Source organism: Gossypium hirsutum, chromosome D01 (genome assembly GCF_007990345.1).
Source record: "Gossypium hirsutum isolate 1008001.06 chromosome D01, Gossypium_hirsutum_v2.1, whole genome shotgun sequence".
NCBI lineage: Eukaryota > Viridiplantae > Streptophyta > Magnoliopsida > Malvales > Malvaceae > Gossypium > Gossypium hirsutum.
In genome coordinates, this window is record NC_053437.1 from 61,063,372 (window position 1) to 61,086,386 (window position 23,015).

The window sequence follows — 23,015 nt, forward strand, 5'->3', positions numbered from 1 at the left end:
GTTAATATGCTATTCGGTACCTATATTTTTTTGAATATTTAATTTAGTACTTCAATTTTTTTCTCAACTTGTACTTGAGTTTGGCTTTAATGTTTAATTTGGTTCCTGAATTTTTTTTTCTAAATTGATACCTTGCGATTTTCTTTCTCCCATACAAGTACTTAAGTTTGATTTTAATGTTTAATTTGATACCTAAATTTTTCTTTTGTCTCAATTAAGTACATATGATTTTTTTACTAGAGCATAGATGTCAAATATTTATCGAACCAAATGGTGTTTTTAATTTAAGTACCAAATTAAACATTGAAGCCAAATATAAGTAGCAAATGATATGTTTTTAATTTAAGGCCTAGAAGGCTCGACCGGTTCGGACATTTCGCGTTGCCTACGTCGTGATGGTGTGCCCTCGGCCCCGGTGAGTTTGGATTTGCACCCCCGCTGCGCGCGAGGGAGAGCATTAGTTGAGTTCATTCAATAACCACCAAGTTGATTAATATATCATTTGGAAATTATTATTAATTACTAATATTTATAACTTTTCAATAATGATTTAGTTGCTTTATTATTATTACTTTTTGTATAAATTAAGTTTATATATTGAGCCGATCGAGTCTTAGCTCATTTGGCATCGACATTGTTGCTAGTATAGGAGAATGTAGGTTCAAGCACACTGAAACGTGTTTATCCTCCTATATAAGATTGGGGAGGAATTATAAGTAGTTATAAACATTAAATAAAAAATTAAATTTATATACTAAATTTAAAATTATGTAATTTTCATCTTTTATAAAAAAATTGTAATTCCTATTTTTATAATAATAAAAATATTTTTTTAGTATTTGGAAAGATATTTATTTCTACTTTTAATATTTAGTAGTTGGGTTTTAGAGTTTCTTTCAATGGACATGTTTATCTCACCTAAGAAAGTAATTTATTTCATTTTATTATCATTCTAATATTTTGAGATCAGTGGCGAAAGTCATTTTTAGGGGTCGGAATTAAATTGTATATTTTTATAAAATTAAAAGTGTAATTTCATCATTTTAATAATTTATATCTTTACCATTTTTAAAAAAATTAAATCAAATTTTTATCTTTTTTAAGGGACCAAAATATAATTTTATCATTATTAATTTAAAATTCTATAAATTATATTTTAGGACAATATCATAACAACTATTTTACCATTGAAAACTTGCCTAATCCTCGGTTCCAATAGGCATATACAAAATTACTACAAGCAACTAACATTATAATATCGAACGAGTCGAAAAGAGATGATAATGTTTGAACTCGTATCATTTATTTATCAAATAAGAGTAGTGCTTCAAACTCTCTCATCTCTTTCTTCTTCTCCAATACCATAATGATGAAAAAATTTGAAGTGTCTTACATTTTAAAATATTTTAATTTTTACGTTCAAAACCTATCGATAAAACAAATCAATCTATTAACATTTTGCACTGAATTTAACTAAGGGTGGGTTTGGATGGGCGATTAGGTGCGGTACGGTGCGTTTAGCTTACTTTTTGTCTCACGCTACAGTATCTAATCTCACCGCCACCGCTATTTTTATACTAACCGCATGTAAACGCACCGCCCATTCAAACTCATCCTAAATCAAAGTTCCAACTTTTTAGAAATTTTACCATTTGTTAATTATTTTTTTTATTTTAAAGATTTTTTTATTATAACACCATCGTGATGTCATCATTTGACATTTGACAATTTATAATTGATTGGATATTTCAAGTTATGCTTTGTGTTAGATTGATTATTTGTTCGGGTGTTATAAAGTAAAATTTTGAAGGTTAAAACATGTTTTGAGTTACTTTGATTTTCAAGATTTTAGCCTCTCTACTTTTTTTATTTAAAAGTGCGAGTCAGTTGTTACTACCGTTAAAATTTTTCTATTGAATTCACTACAGTGACGTTTTAAAATTAAAAAGATTCACTCACTAATCAAGTAATAATAAAAAAAGCTTAATGAAAAATTTGGCCACTAATGTCTGTATGTTTTGTTAAAATGACCCTAATTATATTTTTAAACCTTTCTTAACAACCAACATTTGTTTTGAAACATTTTTTAGAAAATTATATTTATTTTCTTTAAATTAAGAGTTATCTTTTTAATTTCATGTAGGATTTATCTATTTTATTTTATTATTTTTCACATGTAAATATCTTATTAAGCTATTTCAGTAATAAATTACATTTCATTAAAAATATTCAACATCATCACCGTTAATTCTTTTAACAGTACTTTACGATATTAATTATTTTATGAAATAAAAATATTTTAAAAAATTAAATATAAATTTTAAATTTGGATATATTAGAGGGATAAAACTAAAATTTAACTATTTTTTTATAATATAAAAAAAAAACCCCATACCAACGTGTCAGTACAAGAACCCTGACTTTTACATACACCAACGTGTCCACAAACCAGAATAGCCGAATCAAAATCAGATTAAATATAAAAATTTTCTTTTTATCATTCCCAAAAACCAGAATCCAATGGAGGAAAAGAAATCCAAAAGGGCCAAAAAGAGAAGGAATCTTTAGTCTAAACAACAATGGCCAGCCAATAGCATAATTTTTTTCCCCAACCACAAACAAATAATCAAATTATTTGGATTTTTTTTTCTTTCCATAAAAGATAAGAAAGCAATCGATGATAAGATGAACATTGCTAATAATAATAATAATAATAATCAAATTTACCCAGCAGAAGAAAATTTGTTTCATTCATCAACCATAAGCTTAAACAAAGACAACAGGTTAATCAGAAAAGTTGGGGTTTTTTAAAGAACCCCAATTTCATAAATGGCAAACAGCAATCGTAGGTTTGTATACCAGACCGTATCATCTCCAAAAACATCCAAACTTCACAGCAAGAAAACAAAACTAAAAAAGAAAAGGAATCTACCTAGACAAGCGAAAAATGGAGTGGAAGATCCGAGAGAACCCAAGGCGAATACGAGGATAAACCCTAAGCGTATACAAGGTAGTCTGTCGTAGCATATCTTCGATTGTCTCTACGAATAGACTTAGACTTCGAATCGGCGGTACATAAAGGGTTAATGGCACCGCCGAGAAAGCTGCCGTGAAAAAGAGTTGCAGCATCTGCTTTCTCTTCGTTTGGTCTTTCGAATACCACTTTGGAAGTTTGAAGAAAAGGTTGAATGTGGTGAGGGTGGTTTGAATAGTAGTTGGGGGCAAAAGCGAATTTGTGGATGCCGACTCCTAGCTTATGGTACCAGTTGACCTCTATATAGGTGGTTGAATTACCTTCCCGTTTCATTTTGTTTTATACTTTCCTTTTTTGTATTTTTAGGTTAAAAACCTCAAATCTTATCTCGTTTTAAACGTGGTTCGGGTTAAAGTCGCACTAATCGTGTTATCCTTAGACTTTATCTTCCTTTTATAATTCACCAAAATTGATACGTGTAAATTAATGTATTTATTAGAAATAACAATTGATATATATACATGCATTGGAGCTGTACAATTCTTTTTTTAGTATAACACCAAAATTTTAGTAGTAATATTACAGAAAGATAGATATGGAAGTTTTAAAATTTTACTATATTGGCTCATCTAAAATTGAAAAAATATATATAATACGCACGAGTTTAAATAAATTTTTAAACCGATAAAAATATAATTTATTATTCATTATATTATTAAATTAATATTTAAAACTTTTTATAATAAATTTTTTATTCCTTTGAATTATATCATTTGAGTTCGACCTATTAAGAATAAGTAATATTAATTAAGTATTATTATTAGATATTATTTTATATTAATATCAATTAGTTATATACCAACTCAAATTAATGTAACGTTCGCGTTATGCCTCAGAGTCAGATATAAGGAGGAATCGAGTTAGGATTTAGTGGAGAATTTTCGAAATAGACTAAATAGGATTTTTGAGTATTAGATTAGAAAGTAAGAAGAGCCGATAGGAAATTAAAAAAAAATACTCTTTAAATAGGAAATATTTAAATAGAAGCATTGACTAAATTGTAAGAGTATAGAAATTATTGTGGCAAAAGTAGAAAATTATGAAGTTATGTGAATATATAGAAAAGATGGCAAAATAATGGACTAATAGGAAATTTACTTAGTAAAAATATGAGTCACCTATGGGATTATTAAAGATGATGAGGGATAAAATAATAATCAGCACATAATGATTAGGGGTTGTAGTGTAAAGATATAAGGCAAAGGGGTTAGTTAGTAATTTGACCATTTTTAGGTAAAAGTTATGAGATTTTTCATGGAATTGTGTAGAAGAATGAAGAAAAGATGAAAGTTTTCATCTTTTCACATTGCCAAACCTCCACCCACCCCCAAGCCTCCATTAAACTTTTTTTTTGTTATTTCCAAACAAGTCTTTCCACCACTGTTGATCAAACCAAGCTCAAAACCTTGTATTTTTTTATTTTATGTTTCTTTAGTAAAAACACTAAATAAAGCAAATAGATACCTTAATTTTGTGAGGAGAGCTTCCATAGAGGAGTAGGAGAGAGAAAGCTAGGGTTTAGTTGTAATCTCAAGTATTTAAGAAAAAAAAAAAGAAGGGAGAGGATCAAATTGAAGGAAAAGAAAAGGAGAAGGGCCAAGGAGTGAAGAAAGAAAGAAAAAATACATCACCTCAACTATTTTATTGTAAGTATTACAAGGATTTAAATTATTTTCTTTAAATGTTTATATTGTAGTATAGAAGTTACTTAGGATAAAAATGTAATATATATGTATGTATTAAATAAAGAACTAATTGGTGAAATTATGATATATGTTAAAGAAAAATATATGTGAAGAATATGGAATAGTATGTTAGATATTATGTTGAGAAAAAAAGAAGTATGAATGAATTAGATATTATGTATGTAATTTATAAATTAGGGACTAAATTTGGAAATGTGGAACCTTTTTTAAAATTGTATGAAATTCAGCTTCAATGTTTAAATAGACAGAATTATAATTACTCAGATATTAGTAATATGTCATTAAGAATTTTCAGTGCACTCTCTATTTTTTAACACGTTAGTACTCTCTGTATTAGCATCTCGGTGCTCTCAATTATGTGAAGAGCCCGAATGGGGAGTGTTTCAAAAAGAAAAGTTAAGTTTTAAATCCCATACCTATACTATGTAACAGATCTTCCACAAAAAATCAAATCTTGAAAAACCTATAATATTATATTTTTAATATTAACTAATAAATACCATATGAATTATTAGTTATGTTTTAGTATATAAGTTAGTAATAAAGTAATTCAATTGATAATATTTAACTACTTTAATGATTTCCTTTTAGAAAAAAAAAGAAGGAAAAATTTTACTGATTTTGAAAAAAAAAATTTATAAGAATTTTTACTCATCTTTCTAAATTCAAATTTAAAATTCTACCCACTATTATTTATTTTATATTTAACTATTATAATACATATATAATAAATAAAATTTTCCTCATATTATTACATTAATAACTAAACGAAAAATTTATAAAAAAAAATATGTAATTGCTTGGAACATTAGTTTGCCAATATAAAAGATTTTCCAACTTTTCAATAACCTAAACGTGAAATGAGATAAATGGCAAACTATATAATTCTTTTGTTTTAGTAAGGGTGTGCTTGGAAAAAAACCCTAAAACTAATGGTGTTAATTTACATTTTTATACAAAACCTACTTTAGAAAAAAAAATGCATCTAAACGAGTTTAAATTTACGTCCTTTTAATTATTACAATAGCAAATACTAATAAAATAAAATTCAACCGACAGTAAAGTAAAAGTATTATAAAAGCTCCTGTACAAGGAGCAAGACTACATTTTACTACCTATACTAAAAAAATGAACAACTTAGTCCCCATATGTTAAATCAAAAAGCAATTTGATCCATTTGTTTAAAATTTCATCCAATTGGTCTTTATATTATCAACATAAAATATACGTGGTATGTCACATATTATTTTTTAATTATTTGTCAACCACATTAGTTTTTAACAATACAAATGGATGAATATTTTAACAGAAATGACCAATTTACTCTGATTTAACGTATAAAAATAAATTTATGCATATTTTTAGTAGAAGTAAAATGTACTTTTTAACTCTTAATATAAAAACCTACATACCACTTTTACCGATCTATTCAGAGAAAATAAAAGGAAAATTGCTTTCCTTCAATAAAATGAGATAACATGACTTTTTTTTTCTTTTTTTTTTTAAAAATATTTTGAGGGTAGGTCACATGACTAGTTAATATTTAACTAATGGGATGAGCTAATTTTACAGCCAAACAATGTGTTTTAAAGGTAAATAAATTCCCCTACCATTAAAAAAATTAAAATTTAATTTTGCACAAAACTATAAATGAGAAAATGATAGATTGATTCTGGGATTATGGCAATGAACGTGCAACAATGAAATCCGCATGTGTCATTTATGTCAAAACATTGATTAATCTTGGAAATTTCATTTAAGTTTTTTTTTTTTACCTGACGTCTTTGTCTATTGGACCACCTTCATAAATTTAGGAAACTAAATTGCAAGATAAATTTGAATAATATGATCACACAATAAAAATAAAATATATAAATAATTAAAATATATTAAAATACTTTATATTATTTATAAAAAAATTTAAAAGAGTTTACAAGTAATATAAATTATAATATTGTAACCACAAAAAAATAAAAATATGAATATGAAATTCATGGTTTTTTTTCTTTTAAATGAAAAAAAAAACAACTTTGAAATGCCCAAAATAAACCCATCAAACTCAATATCATTGCTTTATTGTTCTCAAAACAGTCAATGAGGGATAACTTGGTATCATAGATGTTCACCAAATTGATTGTTTTCAACCACTTTTAACACATTTATGTCATGTTTAGATGGTTAAAAGGCAATATATATACACATATACATATAAAGACGATACATCTACATATTGTTAGGGCTGCAGATGTTATTGAATGATATGCAATTTTTCTGCTCATAAATGTACACCTATGAACCAAGGATAACTCTAGTTCATAATATAACATGGTGATGTATGCTTTTCCTAGTCAAGGAGAAGCTATGTAGAAGTAATGCATGTTGCCAACTTTTTACAAAGTTGTTGAATGTCAAATGACGGATCATTCAAAGCTATATCAGAAAGTACAGACCTCGCTTCTACTAATCCATGAGATATACTCTCCAAAATTGGATCTTCACTAGTCATAAGTGAAGCCATAAGCTTTGCAGCAGCCATCCTTTCCTGATGGTGATAATCAAGCGGCCAATCAGCACATAGGAAAAATCAACCATTTTCCATCATTAGCATAAAAACAAATAATTCCAACTTGGAGAGAAAACAAGAAAGATGCAAGTAGTATAAAATTAAGTATTTTTTAAAGTTTTCATTTTCTTTCCCGTCATTTTTCAATGAAATGGAAAAAAAATACCGTTTCTTTCAAATTTTCCACCTTTACTACCAATTTTTTTTGTCTATACCTTCAATTTTTCGTCTTTCCTATTTTCTATCTAACCAACCAAAGCCAAAGTTCTAATGATGCAGCGTGGAAATAAAGAAAGAAAGAAAGAAAGAACACCTGTCGGGGTGATCGGACTGAAAAAGAAAGTGAAGGGTCCAAGAATTTTTGTTTTTCATTGTCCTTCTTATTGTTTAGTTCTAATTCACCATCACATTTCCTTTTTGAATTAAGTAGAAAATAATTAGAATGTATGAATACCACCATGGAAATAACTAAGGAGGGATTTAGAGTTCAAATCAATCACTCCAAATCAATGTTTTTATACTTGAAAATAGTTATAATTTTTTCCCATATTTTAACTCATTCAAATGAACATTTTCACTTTGCAACTAAGATTTTCATTTAATATAAGAATCCTAATTTCATGAAATAATGTTTCTTAATATTTAAGGATGTGGGTAGATTGTTACAATCACTTATTAATTAAAGGTTTGTTTATATTTTATTATAATAATTTGAAAATATATCAATAACAAATATTTAAAAGAATATATACCACATGCAATGCATACTAGAATCTAAAAACAGTTAACAAAAGTGAGGTTAAGATACTTTCTACAAAAAAGTAAATCGAGAGGTAATGAATACCTGTTCTGATCTCTTTCCAAGAAATTTCAGAGAAAGTTTGAGGAGGTCACGGGAATACGGAAGAACTGCCAACTTCAGATGATACACAGCAGAGAACATAACCTGGATGAATGCAGCTCTAATCTCTGGTTGAGTTTCTACCTGCAAAATTTGATCCCACGTAGGCAAAAGAATTTGTTATAATACCAGCTTCGGTCATTGAAACTAAAAGAAATTAAAATTTACCTGATACATGAATGAATTTAGTGACAGAAGTACCTCAACTGAATCAATTAAACAAGGAAGAATCGTCTTTGCTAGGGGTTCTTTCCCATAGTTAGATATCTTCTGACAAGCACTGATGAGAACATTAGCCATGCACAGACGAAAAGGAACAGGAACTGGTTCACAGTTTTCATATGGCAACTTGGACCCAGAGATATCACTTTCATCATTTATTAACTGGCTGATCACATTTCTGAGGCACAGAATTCTGTGATAGCATTCCCTACAATTTATGCCCAAGAGGTCATATCTTGCCCATTGTATTAACATAATCATTCATAGCAAGAACAAAATACCAACCACGATTGCCTTTCTTCCCAGCAATGTTTCTCCTCCATGAGGTGCAATTTTCGAACGATTCAGGAGCTTGTGACTCGGCACATATCATCAGCGCCAGACAATCAATGCAACCATGTTGTGCTTTGGAAACTGTGACAACAAAAAGAATAATGTAGAAATACTGTTTTAAGTATTAAGCTAAGGATCCTAGACATTTCCAGCATGGGGTGAGGGAGGAAGGAGAATTAATCGGTTGCATGGTTAAGTACCTTGATCTCCATCTGATGATGGCCATAACAGAATCACTTTAATAGTTCTCCAGATTTGAAGAATAAAGGGATGCACAAGGGACTCCTTTCCTCGCACCTAGAAACAAGAAGAAAGACGTATTAACTACAGCTTGAATGGAAAAGCTGAGCTCACAATCATTGCAGAAGCACTGGAATAAACCAGACGTAAGAGGTATCTACTGAGTGGAGGAGGTGATCACCACAAGGGATGTACAGACTGAAAATAGGCAAGCTATAATCTTCAATATATCCCGGGATTCAGTGGCATGTTCTAATTGCGAGCAAACAAGTGGAAGCAGAACCTAAAGAACCATGAGGCCAATAAGACAAAATCCCTATATAAGGATTATGAAAATATTTGTGAAATTTCAGAAAATGTCAAGGAAAGACAAGTTATAACAGATTAAGTCGTTTCTGGGTACTTGAGGATGGATGCGCCCACAAAGCTCAGCAGCAAGTTTTCTTACATCTTCAAACTCGAACCTACTAAATGCTCTGAAAAGGGGAAAGTAACAAGACATCAGGAGAGTGCAAATCAGTGTACAGAAGTTGGATAATACTCATTGTCAAGAATTGACCTATTTACAAGGAAAGCAACAACACTATCATCACCAGTGACGCTGACATCTCCATATTCTGCAATAGAATAGAATAATAGATGTATCAAAAGTTATATTCATGACATTATTTTATTTTTCTTCTTTTTAAAGAAAAAAGGGCTATCAATCATTTAAATTTATATTAATGAATCACATTTTCATGAACAAATGGAAAAGGTAGAATTTAATATTTGTAACATGCATAACAAAGCAATGGAGTCAATCAGATCTTCTATCCACAAAAAGAGTTGAGTGGAACAACTTGGATTGTCACAGTAAAGGAAGAAAAGATACCATGCATAAAAGGCGCATTACGAAGCTGACCATACACAACAGAGGAATTGAGATCATTAAATACTCTCAATGGAAGTAGCCTAACTATGAGTAAAGGGCAAAGTCGCTCAAACAAGGATTGCTGCATTCTCATGGAGTCATCACTTGGACAAGTTTTAGTCTCCCATCTAGAAAAGAAATCTTCATCAATCCTACAAGAGGGGAAAATTGATGGTTCATATAAAAAAAAAAAAAACAGTGAGATCAACCATTGAACTAATGTATCTTATACATAAATTAATCTCCTTGATGACCCACAATTGGAAAAAAAAACATTATATTGACAAGTAGAATATCCTAACCTCTTGGCATCTAGAAATTAATACCATTGTTTAAATAAGCTAATGATTGAAAGTTTACAATATAAGTTCATAAGAAAATCAATTACAAGCTCATAAGGCTGGAACAAACCAGTGGATTACAAAAGGTTTTGCCCCTGTAAAACTTGTTTAAAATAAAAAATGTAACCAAAATATATCTTAATTATTGCATGAATAAATGATTGTTGGTCAAGGAAATTTCAGATCTCTCTGTATCACATACATGCACACCTCCTTTCTTAAAGTGTCCATGCTACTTAGTTTAACAGTTAACTACCAAAACAGTAACTAACTCGGAGATTTAGCAAAGTATTTTCTGCAGCCAACCTTAAGAGATGGCATTCAGTAAGTCTAGGGTACAAATCCCAACCAGTGGCCTCTTTTGTACCAATAAAATTTTCACATAATATGTAATCAAAACATTAAAGTAGGTCAACTGACAAACTTTTTTATCTTATGCACCCAAACTTTCTATGTCTTGGTGGTCGCATCAAGTATTCTGCCAAGACATTATAAAGAAAACTAATTAGTTAGATTGCCCAGTAACTATACGCATATCTCCTTATAATTCACAAGATGACTTCTATTTTTCTCTTGAACATTCTTCTACAAATAATACTCTCCTGTTTCCTTAATTTAAAAGCTACACACTTCCACACCTTACTAGCCTTATACAAGACTTTAACTCCTTTTAAAGTTAAAACAGAACTTAAAAAGCTAAGACAAGAAACACGTTATAGGATGGTATATTATGTGCTTACCCTTTCTGACCTTTCATTTGAAAAACAACACGGGAAAGGACTACATCTGCAGCTTCAGCTAACTGTTCATTTATGCAGCTCAAAAACCTGACAATAGTAGCATTTGATGGCTCTGCAAACATCTTGTCAATCAGGGGTCCAATCAATGCATTCCAGTCCTGAACCTAAAACATTTCAGATGAACAAGAAAATTAAATAATTCAAATACTGGCACCAAAATTGGAGCTCCAACGATCCAATTTCATGGCTACGCATACAGGAAATAGATCAACAAGATACATGCATGTGGAGGGGAATGAATGTATCAGGCAATTGTCTTAGTTCTCAGATAGTACAGAACCAACAAAAAGAAGATAAAATCTTCCACATTTGAGTAAACAACCGGACTAACTCAACCAACCACATTAAATTATTTCAAACAAGTTGTGTTAACCATGCACATCTCAACCCAGTCCATGGCCATTGTGTGTGTGAAAGAGAGAGAGAGAGGGAGTTCTCAAATTCTAGGACTTCATATCATCCTCATCTCATTAATGGTTATGATGCAAAAATATGTTGCAACTTGCAAGAAGTAAGCATGTCAGAAAATTGCTTTGCAAGTCCAGTTAACATTAAGTCAAGTTCTCATCTTGCTACTAGGCTAGCAACAGTAGAATATTATCAGAAAAATGTTCCCGAGCTCAAACAAAGCCTGTTAAACATGAAAGATACTCCAATAGAATGCACACAAATATGCTGAAGGATATACATTAAGATACTTTAAGGAGGCTAGGAATGAGTAAAACAGTCTGAATGTATCCCCACTCCACCCTCCCCGAGAATTGTAGAAATTAGGTTCAGTTTTAAGGAGGCTAGGAATGAGTAACTCAAACAGTCTCGATGATACAAAGTTCTTCCCTCGAAGAGTACTCAAGTTCATAGTTAAACATAATGTTTCTTTTGTCTCACACTTTATCTCTTCTGTTATCTTCCCATTGTTCAGAAAGCAAGAATTCACTAAAAATTTATCTATACAGCTAGAACTAATATTAGTATGTAACTGATAGGAAAATATGCATGTAGGTTAACAGGGATATGAATTTATGCACATATGTATTTTTATGTATATACTATGCACGTCTGTGCATGGATAAAAAAATTCTAAGGAAATATGAATTTATGCACCTATATATTTGTTAACATTTCATTGCAATTTCAGATCATGCGTTCTTGAGAAAACATGTAACTCAAAATTCTAGCACTTCACATATCCCGTCTATCATTGCAATGCATCAGAAAAGGGAAACATGATGGCAAATTATACATCTGATGCAGGGTAGTATTATCATTCTCAGTTCTTACAGTTTTTGACCACTCTGGGATCAGCCTTAGCACTCGATTGCAGTCGAAGTTTGATCCTGCCACAATAGTACAAAGAGATTACATGAATCCAAGATTGTATTATAGTCAAAAGAAACTAATGAGATTCACAAAATAATAGAAAGCTCAAAGTTTGAATTCTTGATGCTTAATCAAAAAGGAGGATAAATGAATAACAAAACAAGGAGAGAGAAAACAAAAAGAAAAGAGAAGGGAAGGGAAGCTTCAAACATCCCTGTTAATTTAGAAATGGAAAAGTCTGCTATAAAACAAGAAAAAGGTATCGGTCAGAATACTAAAGAAATACATCACAATAAATAAATAGATATCCATACAAATATTAAACAAATAGATACTGCATATATCACTTGGTTTCGGAACTTAAAGACAGTGAGAGCAGTCCACAAAATACATCCAAAGCACTTTGTTTCAGCAACAAAATTGGGAAGAAGAATAGCCTAAGGCTGTGTAACAGTAAGGGGCCCACCTTTCCCTATACATGCTCCAGCTTCTGCATCAGCTTGGTCCTGACTGAGGTTTCTGCAAGGATTGGTGGAGACAAATGTTAAATAAAAGCAAAAACTGTTTAACTTAACACTATTACAAAGTAGAACCTGCACATTATGAGAAACTCCCTAACCACATGTATGCATTCCAACAATCTTGCACGTCTACATGCACACATTCATGAACAAAGAATACTGGGAGTAAAAAGTTAAATACGAAAGCAACATACCTAAGACTGTCAAGCATCATGCATATAACTTCAGGTTTCTGGTTATGGTGTTTGAGCACTCTAAATAAAGCTTCACTAGCTGCTGCTCGTGCTTTTTCCTCTGATAAGCAAACAAGATGAACTAATGCAGGTAACACAAATGATGGGTCTGCAAAAAGTAAATAATTCCGTGAAGTTCATTCAAATCATTAATGTTCAATAAAAAAAAGTTTAATGACAAAGGAACATCAATAAGGATGTTGAAGTATGTGCTTAATTGCATAAAACACCACAAGACTCTACAACAGCTTATACCCAAACCAGTTCTAGAATATAAAAGTAGCATTACAAATGATGGGTCTGCAAAAACAAATAATTCATTCATACAGCAAGTTCATTCAAACAATCAATGTTCAATAAAACATTTATCAAGATCTTGAAATATGTGATTAATCGCATAAAGAAACAAGACCTAGGAAGCACGGACACATAATACAGGTACCACACATACGGACACAGCTAATCCTTAATTTTTGAAAATCAAGGATATCGGTACAACAAGACACGCAATAAAAAGTATTTTTACAAAATATTTTAACATTATAATGTTTCATTTTAAATAAAAATATTAATATATTTATTAATTTATAATTAAATTTATTATTTTTTTAAATATTTTTAATCTAATAAGTACATTAACTAGAAAAATATTACATATATATTCTTATTATAATGGGTCTCATATATTTTTATACTATACTTTCACGATTCTCAAGTTTCCTATTCCCCATACCCCTTTGACCCTTTCCATTTCTCAGACACTTTTTTACCCTTTTTTTTCTTCTGCATCGTTGCTTCTCTTCTGGGTTTTTCTTTTTTGTTTCTGAAATGTATTTTCAGGCCAAAAGAAAGTCATTACCCGTGTCCCTTTTTTGACACGCGTGTCTTGATCGTGTCGAATTTGGAAAAAAAGAATTCTAACGTGTCGAGGTGTGTCTGGTACGTATCCAGCCATGTTGGCAGCGTGTCCGTGTCGGATGCCAGTACGACACTGGTATAAGGGGGTTTTCCCTTTGTCGGTGCTTCATAGAACAAGACTCTACAACTTATACCCAAACCAGTTGTAGAAAAAAAAAATAGCACTACAGAAAGAGAAAAAAAACGTATATGGTCCTCGAGAATTTCTTGATCTCAGGAAATGCAGTAAAGATATGTAAATCCATATGCCTTTTGCTAAAGTGATAAATTATTGAAATCACACACAATAAAATACACACTTAGCACGGTATAATAAGTTAAACCTAACCAATCAGTGGAAGCAAATTGCGTGTTTGCTCCTGGATAGCAGTTTCTATTATTGAAGTCACACACAATAAAATACACACTTAGCACCGTATAATAAGTTAAACCTAACCAATCAGTGGAAGCAAATTGGGTGTTTGCTCCTGGATAGCAGCTTCTTCATATTCAAGACACCCCAGTAAGTGATTTGCTATAACTTGCCTGTAATATAAACAGGGAAAGATCAATGAAAACTAAGAACCACAAAAGTTTAGCAGATAAATTAAATTAACATACCAGGTTGAGTGATGAGCTTTATGTGATGAATCTTTTGATATATGAACCAGTTCTGATATAACATCAAAAGCGTTCCTTCTTTTAATAGCATTGCCAGAATCTAGCCGCTTAAGAACTTCCTCAAGGCAGTGACCATCAGTACTTCTGGTGGACCAATAATTTGGGTCAGGTTCAAACAGAGGCCGTTAAATTATTGTTGCTGTCAAAAACTAGTGAATGAAAAATTATAGTTTACATGGAGCAGTATTCTGCAATGAGCATAACAACGGCTCTAGCTGCAGCATCTCGCTCATCAAGAAGGTGAAGCAGCAACGGTACCATAGAGTCCATTTGATTGGTGTCAGTTACAGTGCTTCCAGATGAATTATTTGTCTTAAAAATGATAACCTTGAATATGTGGACAACCCCATCTATTACATCTTCATCATTGCAATGAAGCTTGCCAAAATGCAGCAACAGTACGAGTATGTCAATATTGAGACACAAACCACAACTGTATAACTAAGACATTTGTATATTATACAGAATGACAACGACAATGCATGATAGCTACTTAAATCTAGAGAATCATGAATACTATGATTGAGTACAATCAATCTACTCATTTCCTCACATACTTCAAAAATGCCACACATACTTACCTGCGATAAAAGCACATGTGATATCTGCTTTCCATAATCTAACAATACGCATTCAAGTTGTTTCCCATCAAAACGCCCAAGCAGAAGGCATAAGCAATTTATGAAAAATTTTCTGGTCTCTATACCACCATCTTTGCTCTCAGCATGCCCCTCAACATAGTTATTTGTATAGTACTGCATTTTTATTTGTTTTCTTAGCATTAGCAACTTGAAAGATTCATGAAATCAAACAAGACTTAAATAAAATAATCAATAACAATACATAATTATGATACCACAAAAATACTGGATTACATGTATGTTATCCCATCAAACAAATTAAAGTATTCAAGCATACATATCACGTGAACAAAATCCATCATCAAAATATAAATTAAAATAATTAGAGGTGATCATTCAACAAGCATAAAGCCATAGAACCATAATTATCACAGTTTGAATATAATAACGATATATCTGACCTGGATGCCCGACAAGTACTGGTCCAATAATTCCTTGTACTGCTTATTAAATTTTTTATCTTCCAAGTGTAATAGCATGCCATAATGCTTCCAGCATGAAGAGAGTAGCAATGCTCTTGTTTTTAGAATCTGAGCCTGCCTTGGATATTTGCAAATGAGCAAATCATGTTCAACAAACAGTAGACGTGATAAAAGGTAGATATGCTTAAGAAAGACAATTAAAGTACAGGACTTGCCTCTTCTTGAAGGCCACCATAATGCACTAGTATCTCCTGCAACCACTTAAGCACTTGCTCCAATCCTTTAGCGTGCAATGGACGACTTTTTCTGCTCCACTGTAATGCATTATAATGCATCAACATCCTATTTTCATTTTTGGGACTATAGAGCAAATCCTTCATTAGACTTTAATAAAATAAGGACATGAAGATATTTACATGCATATTTGGCAAGAGTGATATTCAGATAACAATTAGTCATCACAACTTTCTTTTAAAACTTCGAAGTATCTGCTAAAACATTTGTTGTAGAATGACTCTGGTTTAATGTTCATCAATAGTTGTTTTAGAAATATATTTAACAGTCGGAAAATATTACTTTTGAAGCCTAACAGGGAAACGTACTAGTTAATATCTATGAAACAAGCAGCAAAAGAAGAGAATCGTCAAACAGGTGGATACTTTTTACATGAATTAGAAGCTAACTTCACTTTCTCTAACTTCCCATCAGAAAGAGTACGGTGTAACCTATTCTAAAGAATGCCACAGCCTAATAAGGTAAGAGCAATCATTCTCCAATGTACCGAAATAGTTTCTTCAAATATTTAAATTTTCATCACAAAACTAATTTCAATACCAGTTTTATGACCCTTATCCTAAACAATTCCAGTCCATTTCTTCCCATAATGCTTAAAAACCAAACCATAATTTAGAGGAAGATAAGCCTTTTCAAGCAATGGTAGCTCAAATTTCATTTTGGTAACTTGTTAACAGTTAATTTCATACTATAATGGGTATTAGCAGCCTGCTTTTCCAGTTTAATAACTTTCTTGTTCCATATTTGGGAAGTCATTCTTGACTCCCAAAACGTGAGATATTCTAAAGAACACCTTTAACTTTTTCCTACTCCCTAGTTGCTTTAAATAAGTCTGTAGGATACACGGCAAGACCGCAGCCTCAATTCTAAGCAACTTTTTCATTTCTCCAATCCCTTTTGGCTAGGCTCTTCTCTCCAATAGGTAAAACAGCTAATATAACCGCAAAAAAGAAAAAAAATAAATCCATCCATGAAACCATGCACAAGGTGAATAAAAGCTCTTCAGAACACTCACCCTCGACAAATCTAATATAAAATTACACTAAATAAATTTTTGTAGACCCTCATATGCTAAAAACTGAATAATAAAATGAAAATGTTCTGATGAGTGAAAAGATATAGAAAGCAGATAAATAAGGGTAGGCATTAGACAAAAAGAAAACAACCAACTTAGAACACTTACGGCAAGAAGTCTCTCCACTAGGTAAATGAGATCCTGTAGATAATCCCAAAACAAATCTTCCATGCCCACGTTTAAGACTTCAGAAGATTTATGAACTGTGCTTATTTTTCTCTCATCAATGTTTGATGCTAATAGACTAACTGGCAGATTGGATTCACTGGATTTCAACGATTTAGTTCTGCTACTTAGCATAGGTTTTTTTGTCAGCCCTTCAGTTAATGTCAACAAACAATCTGCAGCAGCCACTGAAAGGCGTGAAGGGAGCTCAAATTTATCCTGCAAAGTGCTGTAGTAACAAATGGCAATTGTGAGACAAATTGGTTAAACATAAAATCAGAATGCTTTCTACAATAAAAGACCATTAGGAACTTATAAAAGTGTAAACTGACAAACTAGTCAAACATAGTGGCAAAATTTTGTCATTCTACATAGTACTCTATATTCTCAAGTTGCAAATATAGCCTGAACAATATGAACACAACAAACCAATAAAGTAGATATAATGTCAATCTCTCATCTAAGAGCATTTAAAAAAAAAAAAACTCCAAGAAGCCAGGAAACCGGATACAGATGAAGCCATGAAGCACCCATTCACGTTAAGAGAAGAAAAATGCTATTAGCATTAGCAACAATAATCAGATAATGACCCGAGGGAGCACAGACAAGGTCAACATCGGGGTACCATTCCTATTTATGGGGAAATTTAGTCATATGGAAGAGCAGAAAACAATCAGTGGTTGCTTGGAGCAGTGCGAGGGCTGAATTTTGAGCCCTAGCTCATGGAATCTGTGAAGGAATGTGGCAAAGAAAACTTCTAAGAAAACTTCATTTTCTAATTCAAGTCTTTATGAAGTTGTTTAGTGACAATCAAACAGCAATCTATACTATTATTTAAGCCCCTGACTGAATTGGTGTCGTGAGTCAACCAAGGCACAGGCACCAACTTGATTAGGAAATCACCAAAAATCCATGTTTTTTACAAAGTTATATTATTTTGGAGGTGTTTTTGTCATTTTATATTTTATATACAATCAATAAAAACTAACACATGGTAAGATTTGAACCTAAAACAGTTTAGTTTTTAAATCTTCAACTTTACCATTTCAACCAAAGCTTCATTTGATTTTTGTATGAACTGTTAATATATATATTTTACATAATTTTTTTCACTGTAGTGTGCCATAATCTAGTCAGTATTTTGAGAAACTTAGTGCATCACAATCACACAAAGCATGTGGAGATTTTAGTTTTAATGGTGAGATTCTTTTTTCTTATATAGTTTACTTTTCTACGTATATAAGGCTGTAAAATTCAAATTAACGAGAACTGTTCTTCCGCTCAATTTCTCTTAGAATGCTCCACTTAAATCTTCATAATTTTTAATTCTTCAAAAAGAAAAGATGAAAAATTCTTGCTAACATGATGCCTAATTTACCATCCAACATATCTAAAATAAAGTTCAAGACCTTTGGTTGACAGACCAAAAGCTTAATGAAAGGCAAACTAGTTCAAATAATTTGCATACAAGCAACCGCTAACAACCACTTAGTCACATCAGGAACACTTATTCAACACTTATGATATTTGGATACTACCTTCCTTTACGGGCAATACATGATAAGTGCGGAATACAAGTGCAAAGCATCTTCAACAAAGCACTATACTTCTCCTTTATTCCTGAAATAAGATATTCAAAAAGAAACCATCAGTTTTCAATGCCAATGAGTGAAAGCACAATTTTTAATTACTAAAGATTATTTAACAAACTTCCCAACAGAATATAAACCAGTAACTTGAAATTTGGTAAGAAAAATCAACTCTACCAGGACACAAATATAGAATATAAGTATGTTTTTGGATGTTCCTTTTGCTACTTTCTTTTTATACTCTTGAAGATTTGCTATAAAGCAAAAACAAGCAGAAGTAACCATAATTAATTGAAAGTGAGCAAATTAATAAAATGCAACACCATTTCTAACACAATAGTTCCACATAAAACTAAAATTATGCATTTTCTTATTAAAAGAATCATATTTCCAAGTTAAAACCCCCCAAAAAAATGTTGATACCAAAACATTTAGAACTTCCGGTAGAGGACATTGACATAAGGTTCAACATTCTTAGAAACATTATCTACACTGTATAAACTTAGGCTTCATGCTTTGAAGAATGTAGTGCAAGCCCCAATTCATGCTTTGTATGCACATATCAGCTTATATAAATATAGAATAGGGAATTTTAACATAAGTTTGCTGATACCATAAAAATAAAAAAGCAATTTTAACATAACAGTTTCACATACATAGATACATTATCTACACCATAGAGACAACTAATATAGAAATAGAATAGGGAATCCATCCTTGTACCATTAAACAAATATTGATCCATAACATTTTCGTACTCCATGAGCCCTCGCACAAGAGTACACCAACCAAAAGCTATATACCGGTCATCTTTCCTTGTAATTATATTTGCAAGATTCATTGCAACTGCTTGAAAAAGAAACTCATCTTGGAAGAGCCAATTGAGAAGTATCACAGGTTGATTGTCATGCTTTGAGTCCTTGTACTTCAATGACTGGTAACAATCGAGCAAACACATAAACCTCCATACTAGTTTCAGTATTTCTCATTTTTTTATATGCAATACACACATATATTGAATACGAAATTCAACTCAAATTTTGAATGTTTGAAGTTAATATTTACATTTTTGTGAAAAAAAAACATGCCGCAGAACATGTATTCATTTGAAAGGACACAAAGGTCAAGCATTAAAAAAAAAACAAAGGAAAAGAAAAAAGAAGCATGGGTTAGATTACGTGCTGAATTATGGGAACGAGAATCTCATCCAAATTCCCGTCTCTCTGAGCTGCATCTCTAACGTACTTGTGAAGAAACCAGAGCGAATAATCCAAAGAATCTGCAAATTTAACATTTAAAAGAATGGTCAAGTTTTTATTGGAAATAAAGTAGAAAAATTCAGAAACTAAGGCGTTTGAAAGCATCAGCTACCGAGCGAGGATTTGATGGAGGAGTCAGGCGAGAGGCGAGAAATGGAGTGGTGGAGTTTCTTGGGACGGGCGGCCAGGAGAGTAGCCATGGTTCTGCCGATTGTGACCGAAACCATTGATTCCGGCTCCGATTTCCATATCAACTGTTTTTGTTCTTGCTCTTCTCGTCGCTCCATTTCTGGTTAAATTTACAGAGAGTGGAAAACTAGGGCTTGCACTTGAAGTGTACGGACCGTTTCTAGCTAGCAACCCTGGAGATTCAGGGTTTCTATTTCAATCTAGAAGGTTTTATACGATTCCATTCGACCGTTGGCATGGTCTGGGCCTCTCTCCACTGGAAATCTCCTTTAGTGAATTTTATTTTTACAAGTACCACAGTGCGATATCTTTTCTAGAAAAAAACGACCAGTGAAATATACTTACTAAAAATCCCTATAAAAATTAAATCATGATTAATGCTCTTTAGTAATAATATATATTATAAATAATTATAGATAATTTTAAATAATATATAAAGAAAATTAAAATTTTAAAATAATTTTAAAATAATAATTTTCAAACCTAAATAAGTTAATTAAGATTCAAGTTTATCTTATTAAAATATTTTTTTAGTTTCAAATTTATGCGTTTTAATATGAAATTAGTTATACTGTAACAAGATTTTTGTACTACCCAGTTTTCGCCCAGCTCATTAAGACCAAATAAGTGTCCAGTCCATTTACAAACTGTTAATTCATTAATAACCCAACTAAACTTAAAACCCAAAACGGCCCAAATTACATCAGCCCAATAATATCAAACCTAAGCTAATGACCCAGAACCCAATTAACCCTAACCCAACACCAAACTGCCGAAACCCTAGCAACAGCAATGTCTTGTGCCGCAGCCCTCCGAATCTCTGCAATCTTCACCTGCAAGGAAACAAACAGCAAAAGGAAACAAAAATCAAAGATCACAGATCAAGAAGATACTGAATATGATTTGTTTCCCTATTTTTATTATCATCATGGCTATAAAAAGACCATTTACACACTATAAACAGGATCCGAATTCGAAATCAATAAAGAAATAAATACTTTCAATCAAAAACAGAGAACTCAATACAAAGCAAAGATCAATCCAAAGGTTTATTTTTACAGCCTTTTTTTATTTGTTTTATTTTAATCTACTTTTTTTCTTTCTTCATTCGTAAAATAAATAAAATAAATAATAAGGGGAAAGAAACGACCTGTTTGCTTCTGAAACGGTCGAGGGAGCCACCCTCGAGGATCGGTGGCCGGAAACCGAAGGGTTTCTTGACATTTTTGAGGCTTTTTGTGGATTTTTTGGAAGATTCGAACCCGGAATCGGGCTTAGAGTGGCCGATAAGGCCAAAAGGGGGATTTTTCCCTCTTTTGGCCACTGCATATGGCGGGGCCGGCAACGAAGATCGGCGACCGGCGCGGTGGCCGGTGACCGGCCGATGATCAGACTAGAGGCCGGACGACTCGGAGGGGGGAGAGCTCTTCAAAGTTTTTTTTATTTTTTTTGGAATGAGGCTTAAAATGATTTTTTTAGGAGTTAGTGGCTTAAATAGCCTTTCAAAACGGCGTCGTTTTGGGGCATGGGTCGACCCGAGTCCGACCCGACCCAACCTAGGGTCCGCGCGTTTTTGAGCGGAGGGGCAAATTGCGTTTTTGGCCCCTCCGCCTTTTAATATATTTTTAATTAAGTTTTCTTCATTTTTAAATTTATCCCTTATTTCTTTTCAATTGCAATTTCATCTCGATGGAACGACACCGTTTAGAGGAGAAGGGGAAATTTCCCTTCCAGCCCCTCTAAATTATTAGCGTGTTCAATAGGGTCCTCCAATCTTCAATTATTCGCGAATTTGCCTCAGTTTTTTTTGTTTTTACAATTCAATCTAGTTTTTTTATTTCTATTTTCTTTATTTTTTCATTTATTTATTAATTAATAATGTAATTATTATTATTAATATTTTTATTCCTTTTTTAATTCTCGTATGTATTTTTTTAATGCATATATATGTATTTTTATTTTTTATGAACATATTTTTTTTGTATACGCATTTTTATTTAATATAATTTAATTATTATTTATTTTTTATATATATTTGTATATGTGTATTTATTTATGCTAGTATATTCATGTGTACGTATACGTATTTAAATTTAAAAAAAAAATATCTTTATCTTTATATTTATATATACATTATATATATATTTTTCTTGTACTCAAATATATGTATTTTTAACACCTACTTTATAATTTTTATTTTTATTTTATTTTCCTGAATGCATTATATATTTTGCTTCTATAAATTTTAATCCAAAATTTCATAGGTAAATTATGTGAATGTCTTTTAATTTCCATGTATATATTTTGTACCTATTTCATTATATTTTTTGTTTATTTCTTTCATTTGTATATTGATCCATGTTTTCTTTTTGTATTTGGTTAGTTTGATACTTTACATGTTTTTATGTACATTAATTTCATCTATTTCTATGTTATAGGAATATTTATTATTGCATTGTATATTTAATGTAGCATCACATCATTTTTTTACTCGATTTTAAACTTTTCAAAATTGAGATAATGCTTGTATTTAGGATTTTCAAGGAAATTGAGCCCTAACGTATTGGGTTCCGATTCTCTTCGTTAAATCTAATAATCGAGCATTTCTCTTTAATCAAAAAATAAGAACTCATTATTGGGAATTCAACACTTTGTGTCTTAACGTATTGGATGTGA

At 31.5% G+C, this 23,015-nt stretch overlaps 1 protein-coding gene across 1 annotated transcript; it reads right to left on the minus strand.

Annotated features, from left to right (window-relative positions):
- Nucleotides 1-6,785: 6,785 nt before the first annotated feature.
- LOC121213615 (uncharacterized) lies at nucleotides 6,786-20,641 on the minus strand. Its single transcript, XM_041086414.1, has 24 exons — nucleotides 20,263-20,641; nucleotides 20,070-20,170; nucleotides 19,615-19,825; nucleotides 18,841-18,922; nucleotides 17,246-17,531; nucleotides 15,984-16,082; nucleotides 15,748-15,882; nucleotides 15,287-15,460; nucleotides 14,881-15,083; nucleotides 14,646-14,789; nucleotides 14,482-14,570; nucleotides 13,089-13,236; nucleotides 12,840-12,892; nucleotides 12,335-12,390; nucleotides 10,994-11,157; nucleotides 9,874-10,064; nucleotides 9,559-9,616; nucleotides 9,403-9,475; nucleotides 9,181-9,282; nucleotides 8,960-9,056; nucleotides 8,708-8,840; nucleotides 8,406-8,592; nucleotides 8,148-8,288; nucleotides 6,786-7,282 (listed from the first exon to the last, which is right to left on the minus strand). The coding sequence occupies exons 1-24, from the start codon at nucleotides 20,435-20,437 to the stop codon at nucleotides 7,100-7,102; spliced, it is 3,285 nt and encodes a 1,094-aa protein (XP_040942348.1). The 5' UTR covers nucleotides 20,438-20,641; the 3' UTR covers nucleotides 6,786-7,099.
- Nucleotides 20,642-23,015: the final 2,374 nt, after the last annotated feature.

What these genes read in the sequence shown, in the direction of transcription:
- LOC121213615 (XM_041086414.1), bottom strand. Translation starts at nt 20,437, where the DNA reads ATGGAGCGACGAGAAGAGCAAGAACAAAAACAGTTGATATGGAAATCG. An exon ending in CAATTTGCTTCCACTGATTG is followed by an intron (nt 13,237 to 14,481) that starts GTTAGGTTTAAC and finishes TACTTTTTGCAG; the next exon opens with ACCCATCATTTGTGTTACCT. An exon ending in ATGATGCTTGACAGTCTTAG is followed by an intron (nt 12,893 to 13,088) that starts GTATGTTGCTTT and finishes CAATCCTTGCAG; the next exon opens with AAACCTCAGTCAGGACCAAG.